At 37.9% G+C, this 11,687-nt stretch overlaps 2 protein-coding genes across 5 annotated transcripts in view; both read right to left on the bottom strand.

Moving 5' to 3' along the window:
* On the bottom strand, positions 1-3,462 carry LOC122356793 (ankyrin repeat domain-containing protein 54; the record flags this gene model as incomplete). Its single annotated transcript, XM_043255861.1, has 4 exons — positions 2,608-3,462; positions 2,436-2,522; positions 2,202-2,352; positions 1-38 (listed from the first exon to the last, which is right to left on the bottom strand). Coding segments are annotated over exons 1-4 (435 nt in total), but the record flags the coding sequence as incomplete, so codon positions are not given.
* A 69-nt stretch (positions 3,463-3,531) lies between these two features.
* prkn (parkin RBR E3 ubiquitin protein ligase) overlaps positions 3,532-11,687 on the bottom strand; it is a 93,358-nt gene continuing 85,202 nt past the window's right edge. For 2 of the 4 annotated variants that reach the window (XM_043255957.1, XM_043255958.1), the window contains 3 exons: positions 8,633-8,719; positions 8,224-8,341; positions 6,297-6,595 (listed from right to left, as the gene is read on the bottom strand). In XM_043255957.1, the coding sequence (XP_043111892.1) occupies positions 6,486-6,595; positions 8,224-8,341; positions 8,633-8,719 (315 nt within the window). In that variant the 3' untranslated portion in view covers positions 6,297-6,485. Of the gene's footprint in view, positions 3,666-4,260; positions 4,408-6,296; positions 6,596-8,223; positions 8,342-8,632; positions 8,720-9,577; positions 9,799-11,687 lie in introns of those variants that run through there. The other 2 variants (XR_006252394.1, XM_043255959.1) reach the window with 2 other exon arrangements.

The raw sequence follows: 11,687 nt of genomic DNA, 5'->3' as shown, positions 1-11,687 counted from the left end.
GGTCTGCTTGTCTTTATACGTGCAAGCTTCGATGTCAGCTGCCGTAAGAATAAAATATCAGAAACAAAGCATGCAGACACCACACAGTGTTTGGAATGTTATCAGAATTATACGCAAAATAAAATTAAATATATATTTTCTGTAAGAAGTCAGTTAAAAGTTTGCAATCACTGATATTTTTAAAATTGTTAAATACTAAGCCTACATTTATTTCAACAAAAATATTTATATTTTGATATTGTTAAAATATTGCTACGGTTTAAAACAACTACTTTCAATTTAAATATATATAAAATATTATTTATTTCAGGGGTGTATATTTGTGAAAATAATTATAATAATATATATATATATACAGACGTGGACAAAATTGTTGGTACCCTTTGGTCAATGAAAGAAAAAGTCACAATGGTCACAGAAATAACTGTTATCTGACAAAAGTAATAATAAATAAAAATTCTATAAATGTTAACCAATGAAAGTCAGACATTGTTTTTCAACCATGCTTCAACAGAATTATTTAAAAAAATAAACTCACCAGAAACAGGCATGGACAAAAATGATGGTAAATTAGAAAACACTGAAAATAATGTGACCAAAGGGACATGTTAATTCAAGGTGTGTCCACTAATTAGCATCACAGGTGTCTACAACCTTGTAATCAGCCATTGGGCCTATATATATGGCTCCAGGTAATCACTGTGTTGTTTGGTGATATGGTGTGTACCACACTCGACATGGACCAGAGGAAGCAAAGGAAAGAGTTGTCTCAAGAGATCAGAAAGAAAATTATAGACAAGCATGTTAAAGGTAAAGGCTATAAGACCATCCCCAAGCAACTAGATGTTCCTGTGACTACAGTTGCACATATTATTCAGAAGTTTAAGATCCATGGGACTGTAGCCAACCTCCTGGACGTGGCCGCAGGAGGAAAATTGATGACAAATCTAAGAGACGGATAATCCGAATGGTAACAAAAGAGCCTAGAAAGACTTCTAAAGAGATTCAAGGTGAACTTCATGCTCAAGGAACATCAGTGTCAGATCGCACCATCCGTCGTTGTTTGAGCCAAAGTGGACTACATGGGAGACGACCAAGGAGGACACCATTGTTGAAAACAGAATCATAAAAAAGCAAGACTGGAATATGCCAAACTACATGTTGACAAGCCACAAAGCTTCTGGGAGAATGTCCTGTGGACAGATGAGACAAAAATCGGAAGTTTTGCCAAGGCACATCAGCTGTATGTTCACAGATGAAAAAATGAAGCATATCAAGAAAAGAACACTGTCCCTACTGTGAAACATGGAGGAGGCTCTGTTATGTTCTGGGGCTGCTTTGCTGCTGCCTAGCACAGGGTGTCTTGAATCTGTGCAGGGTACAATGAAATCTCAAGACTATCAAGGAATTCTAGAGAGAAATGTACTAGCCAGTGTCAGAAAGCTTGGTCTCAGTCGCAGGTCATGGGTCTTGCAACAGGACAATGACCCAAAACACACCGCTAAAAACACCCAAGAATGGCTAAGAGGAAAAATTGGACTATTGTAAAGTGGCCTTCTATGAGCCCTGACCTCAATCCTATTGAGCATCTTTGGAAGGAGCTGAAACATGCAGTCTGGAAAAGGCACCCTTCAAACCGGATACAACTGGAGCAGTTTGCTCATGAGGAGTGGGCCAAAATACCTGCTGAGAGGTGCAGAAGTCTCATTGACAGTTACAGGAAGCGTTTGATTGCAGTGATTGCCTCAAAAGGTTGCGCAACAAAATATTAAGTTAGGGTACCATCATTTTTGTCCAGATCTGTTTCATGAGTTTATTTTTTTAATAATTCTGTTGAAGCATGGTTGAAAACAAATGTCTGACTTTCATTGGTTAACATTTATAGAATTTTATTTATTATTACTTTTGTCAGATTAAAGTTATTTCTGTGACCATTGTGAGTTTTTCTTTCATTGACCAAAGGGTACCAACAATTTTGTCCACGTCTGTATAATTTTTTTATAGATTTTTTGATTTAGCACAATTTATTTGATTCACTTGAATGTAAAAGACATTGAATGGCATATACTGCTTAATGTCTTCTTTGAATCAGGCTTAATTGCGATTCTTTTTCTTTCAGCATCCAGCGTGTTAAGGTGAGTTCACATACACGCAGTTCTTAAATTCAAAATTTTGCCGATAAACGACGCACATAAACGCACCTTGTCTTTCTAACAGGAACAGCATCATCTCCTCATAATCCAGAGCAGCGGCTACATGAAGAGGAGTCACTCCGAAAGCATCGGCCCTCTGAAAATCGGCCCCTCTTTCTAGGAAAAACCGCATGACGTCCACGTTCCATGCCCGAGATATCTACCAGTAAACACAAACAACTGTGAATCATTTACAGTGTCACCTATATTCTCGACGGCTGAACGCTCAAATCAAACATTAACCTCGTGGAGGGCCGTTTGCCCATATTTATCTGCTGAGTTCGGGTCAGCTCCGTTCGTGAGGACGTCATTCAAAAACTGCAGGTCCACCTGAAAACAAAAGTCGGTATCGCTGCGTGACGCACCGTGTCCTCCCGAAGCTCAGTGGAGCCACGTGGTTATTTTTGTGCATTACCTCATCTGTGTCTTTATTGCTGTCCGCCAGATCTCGAAAGTGATCCAGAAGCCTTCGATTCAGCTGGATCTCCGTCTTCTTCTGTCCATCTACCGTGTCTTCATCCGTTGCAAGACCCTTGTATTTGCTCCCTACATATTCCTCTAAAAATACAACCATTTAGAGCTCGGACTGACTTTCACGTGTACCGCGTATCTCTATATAATCTTACGATAATCTATAACCAGCGATTATATTCTCGATGCCGAAGGCTGATAGACCATCTATAAACAATCTGCTAGCAATGGTATAATTTACTGTATAGTACAAGCAGACTGTCCTCAGTTAATTCTGCGGTCCTTGAGATTGCTTGCTCACATTTAAATAGTCTGCTGTAGTGTGAGAACGTAAGAACATGCACGGCCATTTGTGACTAGAATGTATGTAGCTTCTGGTGTTATTTGCTTCAGTTTTATTTAGCTATACAAACAACTATCTCTTGTGTTGCTTGATAATGCAAAATGGTGTTGTTATTATTATTTTTATTATTTTAAATGCATTATTGTAAACATTTAGCGTGCACATTCACAGGAAAACATCTTGCATGCACGTCGGAAAATAAGCTGGTTCTGCAGCTCTGTAAGTGTTCCTCTGAACCCCTCCACCTCCACCAGCTCCACCTGTCTAGATCTGCGACAGGATGGCTCTCAAACGAGCTTCTCTTTATTTAATTTTATTTCTATTCTTTCAAATTAGGTCAAAATACTGTCCCCTGATACCATCGGTGCTCTGGTATAACTACAATACCTTTTTCTAAGGGTAAACAAATCAAAACACATATTTTTTTTTAAAGAGTAGACTATTTTATTAAACCATCTTCAAAGCAGGCGAAAGAGTTTGTTGCCATGTAATGGCATATGACACGCATTTATGTGAAATACCTGTGGTTTCTTCCTGACGGACTTGCGGGCAGCATGTTTCCAGCGTCCTCGGGCATAGGATGCCAGGTGAGCGACTGACCGCCCCACATCTTTAACCGATGCCACAGACACTGGAGAAGCAATGGATGGCTTCACCGACTGCAGCCACACATACAAAAGAGTAAAAGCAACACTAAATGACGGTTCAAAATGTTATTAATATAACAAAAAAAAAACAAGTGTAAAAAAATGGCAATTGATAAACAGTAAGTGGTTAATATTTTTGTCTTAGAAGTGAAAAGAATTCTGTTTTTGTAGATTACAGTGACAATAACCATAAATAATACACATAAATACTATAAATTTACATTATATTATTACCTTGTAATAATTGTTTAATCTTTGTTTATTTATTTTGATCAGATATGTGCCTCTTAAGTTGCTAATGTTTATTGTTTCGCTTTTTTTGTGTTAGTTACTAATATATGAAGTTACATCAGCTTTGATTTAACATGTGGATCTGTCCTTACCATCATTTTTTTTGTATTACAATACTTATTTCTATATTTATTACTTTTATTACAATAATTATTGTTACATGAACGCATATAAATGAATCAAATACATGCACAATTAATTAGAACTGCAAAGAACAGCTGTTGCTGTTTTACCATAAATTGTATAGATTTTTTTTCCTGAAAAAAAAAACAACAATAGAAAAAATTCAAGCAAAGACAGAAAGCTGTTCCCCCACCTGACAAGAGACTCCATCGGTCAGTTCAAGCTCAAGGTTTTCGGGCCTGTCAGGTCCAACTCCACTGAATCTCTTCATTCTCCTGCTGTATTCAGCCGAGAGCACCCGAAGATCTCCTTTTCCTTCTTAAGATGCTAGAAGAGTGAACTTACAGCACAAAACATAAACTGAGCAGAGGTGCAATGGAGCCAGTAGAGCAGAAAATCAGCAGCTTCACATCGGTATAGCCTGCGTGACGAGCGCTTTAATAACGGGCTGTGTTTGTCTTCAGATGATTTGCTGAGTCGTTAAGCACATGTGTGTTAGACATCCAGTTACACCCTCCCTGCAATAAATCATAATAAAATAACATAATGTCTCATAATGTTTAACTAAAGGTCTCGAGGGAACGGCACAGGATTATGTTTAGGGTCTGTTTATGGCACCAGCACTGAGTGTCCTGTTTTAACAGATAATGACCATCAAGAGTCATCTAATCATCGTGATAAATCATAAAGCACACAGATAGGTTTGTGTGGACTTCTGAAAGCAGCATCTAATAAGGAACGTCACCAGTGGAGCTCTCACGCTGATTACAGTGGACTGTTAGCATGTTGCTAAGCTAACAGGTGAACAGAAAACGCAGATGGATATTGGGTAAACAGTCTATTTTAAGTTGCTTAAACTAGTTATCAGCCTTGGGCTTGATTTGAGGGCCTCGTGTTCACTTCCTCTGGAAACTGTTGCCCCGCTGGTCTGGATCATATTGATGAGCGGACAGCTGTGAGAAACTGCGGCCGTAAATGATTGACATGATAGGAATGCGGTGACATCATGCATTGACAGATGTCAAATTACATCAGCAGTGGAAAACAACACGAGTCGACAGGCTGACATTCACTGAACATTAAACCGTAACCGTAGACAACTTATGGTCATTTTTTCTTAAGGCTGAGAATGTAAAATAGCATATGAATTCAAATTGATTGCCCTTTTTTTTTTTTTTTTTTCTTCATGAATGATAATGTAACTGAATCTTACTGTCCCTATAGAGATCCCTAGAGACTTTTATAGCAACATTCAATGTTTTAGAGAAAACATTTTTTAACCTTTACGCCCTGAAGAAGATGTCATAGATTCATCAAGTTAATCGAAATAATCTATCTTCAAACACTTTTAGTCTACTAATAATGAGACTTCCCTCAGCTAGCGCGTCTTTTCAAAGTGAAAGGCCACGATCACACAGCGGTAGTCGGTCCAGTATTTGGGATTGACAACCATATTTTCTTTACAGGTGCGTCTCAAAAAGTCTTGTTCACACAGCAGCGTAGTTATGTTTAGAGCTCTGTCTGTATGAACATGCAAAAGGAGTCGAGTCTGTATTCCCAGATCTATCTATCTCTCTCTCTATCTATCTGTATTTGACGTCCAACAGTGATCGTTGGCTGGGGCGCCACTTCAAGTTTTTAGTTTTATGGACGTCGCCATCTTTGAAATTACTTCCGTCACTGTCGCTATGGTTACTCGTGAAGAACACAAGCTTGACTCCTGTTGCGCTTTCATACCGACAGAGCTCTAAACACAACCGTAAGATGCTTTGTGGACATTTCGAGACCCGCACCCGTAAAGAAAACAGGGCTGTCGATCCCAAATACAAGACCGACTTCTGCTGCTGCGTGAACTTGGCCACGCCTTGTCACCTGACCTGAATACAGCGCTGATTCGCTAAAAATGACTTATTGGCTTCAGTTCAAAAACAATAGAGCTCGTCGGCTTCTGCGGTAGTAAACCCGCGATGCCTTCCTTGAAAGTAGAAAATATTGTCTTTTCCACAAGCCGTGCCTAGGGTAAGTGGAGAATGATGCAGCCAATCAGCTTTGTTTTTCAGCTTTGAAAGTAATGATCACACGTCACAGAAAAAAAATAAATTTTCAAAAAAAATAAATTAGGGGTGAGAAAACCTGAAACACTTCCATTGTGATTACTTGTAATAGACCTACTCCCAGGAAATCACACGCATTGGAGTCTGATGACTTAAAGGAAAACATGACTCAGCATTTCATTATAACATTTTAATAACACTACAATTTTTATTCCATCACACTCAAAATATGTGTGGTTACCACAGATTCTTTTGAACGTCAGCAGCATTCATGACGTGTACCTCGCAGCAGCGCTACCGATTGGCTAGAGTCCTGCGAGGTTTCCATTTCCTGAGTTTAGCTCACGGTGAGAGCACATCTGGCTCATCCGAACCAGTGGTTTCCCATGCATTCTCTGTTCCACTCCACACAACAGAGCCAGCACCATTCAAACTTACACTGCGGACGCGGACACACCATGTGCATGCAGCCACCTGAGCAAGATAACAGACACAAGGCAAGAGACTCCATCTTTACAGTGCAATTTTCAAGGTAAAAGATAAAAACAAAGATAACTTATCAATGACTGAGATACTGTAAATATTCGCAATATCCTATAGATTCTGCACTGGAATTAGTTCGAAGCACTCAGTTCTCTTTCCGGATCATACTGCATTGGTTAAAGCTTATGGGGCTGTCAAATGATGAACCCGAAGACTCGAGACGAACAAATCAATTCTCTTTACGGCTCATGCTGCATTGGGTTTTAATCGTGATGAGGTCGTCATGCGATAAACAAACAACTCAGACCCAAAGACTTGTCAGATAAGAGCTGAGCCAATCATAGACTAAAGATCCAGGTAAACAATGAATTAGTCTTTTCTGCTTTTCACAGCGTTACAGTTTTGTATTGTTTGCTGTGTGATCGACATTTGCATAAGTAGTAGACATAGGGAAGTGACTCATAACATTTGAATGATGTTTTGATAAAATGAACGACATGACTCCAAAAAAAGATCCGTTCATTTTGCTGCACTAGCTGCATCTGCTACAGGCAATAGTCGTGTATTTTAACGTGTAGCAGGAGAGAACCAATCAGCTGCGCCGAGTGATAATGATGTCATCGTGTCACATTGAGTTAGACCTATCAGACGGCGCCATCTAGAGGTTCATGCCAGAACTGTTGGGACGTTTTGGACGTTTGAATAAAATCAAAACGAAAAGACTCTTGAATCACATGAGCCAATATTTTAGTCACAGTAGAACATTAACCCAACAAATGTTTAAATTGAGAAATTTTACACTTTTATCCAATAAGCTCCTTTCAAATTCGATGCCTGCTACAGGTCTCAAAAAAGTTGGTATGGAGACAACAAAGGGCTGAACAAGGAAGACATTTTGAAAAGATTAAGCTGGAAGAACATTGCTAGTTAAGTTAATTGCCATCAGGTCTGTAACACGATCAGCTATAGAAGGGGTGTCTTAGAGAGGTCTTGAAAGGCACTATGAAAGCTGAAAGGTATATAAAGGTTTTAGAGCAACATATGCTCCCCCCCAGATGACGTCTATTTCAGGGAAGGCCTTGTGTATTTCAGCAGGACAATGCAGCTATTACAACAGCAAGAAGAGTACGGTGCTCAACTGGCCTCCAGATCTTTCACCTTTAAATTAAAAACATGTCGAAGATGACCACAAACCCTTCAGCAGCTGGAAACCTGTATCAGACAGGTATGATACCAAACAACAAAACTCCAGAAACTCAGAAAATGAGCTCATTTTGTGCATAAACCCTTTCCATTTTCTCAGTTTGTTACGTTATCTATGTTCTATTGTGAATCAAATATCGGCTTGATTTGATTTGAAATTCTTTTGTTGTCATTAGATTCAAATGTAAAAACTCTCCCAACATTTCCAGAATTTGGGTTGCATTTATATATTTATAATTTGGCACCACCAATATCAATATTATGCAATCATTTAAGAAAAAGTACTATTTTTAAAATACAATGCAATATAATTACAAGCACTTTCAGAATCATATATATATATATATATATATATATATATACATACATATATATATATATATATATATATATATATAGTCCTAAACTATTCATACCATTTTTTTCCACAGGAACTTGGCATTTGGGGCAGGGGTGAGTGGTTTCGGCTATAGTCTCCTGTGAGGCCTGTTCCCAGCGAGCACGGAGAGCTGCCTCTTCATCTACAATATAACCCTGAAACTCACACACAGCAGGGATCAAACGCAGCACAGTGAGAAAGACAGATCTGATCTTAAAGAGCTTTAAATTCCTCTCTTATATGATTCTTTTATGAATCAGGTGATTTGTGAATAGCTCGTAGGCACTGTCCTCCGCCGACACCATTACGACTAGATTCTCTGGGCCGCTCGAGAATATTTAAGCAGATTTTCACCTCGTGAGATGACTGATGATATCCAGCCAACATAAATTGAACTGTGTCCATGCATATGTGATGAGCTAATATTAAAAGTGCGGAGTGCTCACCTGCGGGGCGCTTCCTGTCGCGGTGCCTGTCCTCTGTCTGCAGGGGCCCTCGTGATGCTCTGCCTTACAGTCCCTGCAAAACACAAACTGACACAAACAGCAAACCACTTACTGCCGACCGCTGCAGGACACGGCTCCTATACTGACCGCTAATTCACAGTAATCCCTCGTTATTTAGCATTTAAGGAATATAGTAAAACATAACTATAGATATAATTTATGTTAACATCCTGAAATTGGACGTTAGCCATGTGTGTTGATGCATTATACTTTCTGTAGGTATAATACAGAATATGAGGGCATTATAATTTATTATATCCTGATATCCTGATATTAATGAATGCATTAAGATTCTGTTGTTTTATATATAAACGGTTAAAGGTATTATCTTAATGGCTTAATTTGAATTATATTTGAATTTTGCCTCATTTTTAAATTATATATATATATATATATGTATAATGTGTGTGTGTGTGTGTGTGTGTTGTTGGCGTATCAGTGTGTCCTATGGTGTGACAGGAAACTGTAAACAATAACAACAACAACAACAAAACACCAAAGAACATCTCTATCATGCTATTTGTAATTTTGTCAACTTAATTCTCATGCTATTTGTGTGTTGCTGTTGTTAAAAAAAGAATAAAAAAATGATACACATATATATATATATATATATATATATATCAATTTCATGTGTTGCTATGTGATGTAATTGTGTTGCTATGTGATGTCAAAATGTGATGTCATTTTATGTTGTCTTCACAGATGAAACTGATGACCTTTACAATAAAATGCCACTTTAACGTTCATATTCTCACAGTATTATTCATAAACTATTATAGTATTTGTTGGCGTTCCGAAGAAGCTTCTTTATATCTATATATCATAGTTTTTGTCATGTTTTTGTAAAAATGGTTTATATAAAAATGGTTTAACGGTTAACAGCTTTTTCTTTAAAACAACGTTCACGTTTGGTCTCCGTGGCGTCTCCTGAAGGGCGGTCTGACAGCATCACGCAGGTTACGCCGCACGTTCACGCAGAACCCCAAGCAAACACAAGGGGACAGCCTTTCTCCATTCCTCTCCATCACTCGGGGCTTCAGCATCCTCTTCCTCCACAGCTCTTTTGAAGCTCCACTGATTTAGTATTTCTTCAGAGATCCAGGCTGTGAAGTAGGGAAGCATCGCATCATCTTTTTGCTTGATTATTTCTCCTGCTCAAGACGGATCCTCCTCTCAAGGTCTAGAGACAGATGCTTCTTTGTTTTCCCCTTCCTCGGTAATGATGAGAAAACAGAGCTCTTTTGACAGCCACTTCTTTCTACTTTTTTCAGCCCTGTTCTCATTTGTTCTCTCTCAGATGCGCCACCATTCATGTTTATTACCCACATGGTTGGTGTCCTTCTCCGGTGCAGTCATTTTCTTGCGGTGAGAGAGACCGGGAAGATGTATTCGATGCGGAGCGTGGAACAGTGTGAAACCCTTCTTAGTGTGAAATTAATGCCACTTTGCAGTCCTCAACAAAGTGTTGAGCTGTCTTTACCTTTCAAGCAACGTGATGTTTGAATTGTTAACTCTTATGTCTGATGCATATTATTTATTTATTATGTGAGAAGTGCACAGAACGGATGGCTTCACGAAGTCACTGCTAACAAAGTATGTGTTTGTTAAATATATGAGCTAATTATGAATATTTATTATTTACTGGAAAGGTCATTTAATTAACACTTTTTAATGCAACTTTGGTGAACATTAAAGACTTCTTTTAAAAATATAATAATAAGAATAATAATAATAATAAAAATAACAATAAAATGTATTCCAGTATTGTGACTGATAGTGTTTTTATTTTATTTAATTTGACTTTATTTTTAAATTAGTAGAATGCCACACAATATTAATATATTGTGAAATATTATATTTAAAAATAATAAATTCTTTCTCATTTATTGTTTTAAAATGTAATTTATTCCTGTGCTGTAAAGCTGAATTTTCAGCATTATTATTCCAGTCTAATTCCTTTAGAAATTACTCTCAAAGACTGATTTGTTGCACTAAAGACATATTTATATATTTTATATCAATATTTTATTATATTTTAACTTTTTGGATTCAGTAACATTTTTATTACATTTTCAATTGTAATAAAATTACATCATTTTACTGTACGTTTTAAATGCGACTTTAGTGAACATAAAAGACGTCTTTCAAGAAATATAATAAAATGTAAAATGTATTCCAATATCGTGACTGACACTGCATTTTTATTTTATTTTATTTTATTCAATTTTTTTTATAAATGAATGCAGAATGATTTCTCACACGTTGTTTTATTTTATTTTATTTTATTAACTGGAACTGCTGACATTATTCTATTTGATTTGATTTCATTGTCCTTACAGAATGCTAAACACGCAGCTCACCGTTGCTATCTGGCATGACTGTTTATTTATACACCGAACTGCGGTTAATTAGTGTAGAGAAATACAGAAAAATCTAATGCAAAAGTTGTAATTACAACATCTTTTCATAGATGTTGTCACATTTACATTCTGCACACGAACAAAGCATTGTGGGCACTGTGCTATAGGATGCTTTGATCTGTGCTCCAGCATTTATAAATGCAGTCAACTCTGTTTGTGCGCGCGTGTGTGTGTGTGTGTGTGTGTGTGTGTGTGTGTGTAGACTTAGACAGGATCTGACAGTGGCAGTCTGATGTGTGTTAAATAAGAACGTCAGAGTGAAACGCTGAAAGAGCTCTTAGAGAGAGACTTCTCTGATCATCTGCCAGACTGATCTCTCTCTCACACAAACACACGCTCACAGCCCTGACCCAAATGTACGGCTTCAAGGCAATAATAGCATCTTTCTGACACCTGGCTCACTGTCCCCAGCGCTCAGTGCAGCTCTAAACACGGCGCGGGAGAAAGAACAGAGCCACAGACACAATGAGAGAACAGCTTCACACTCCGCAACCAACCAATAACATGCCGTTTTTAAAAACACGCTTCATCTAGTTACCTGACTTTTCCCACAATTAGGGCACAAAATGGGG

This window comes from Puntigrus tetrazona, chromosome 13 (genome assembly GCF_018831695.1).
Source record: "Puntigrus tetrazona isolate hp1 chromosome 13, ASM1883169v1, whole genome shotgun sequence".
In the NCBI taxonomy this organism is placed as follows: domain Eukaryota; kingdom Metazoa; phylum Chordata; class Actinopteri; order Cypriniformes; family Cyprinidae; genus Puntigrus; species Puntigrus tetrazona.
The sequence above is the reverse complement of the archived record's forward strand: the minus strand, read 5'-3'. Positions and strand labels throughout refer to the sequence as shown.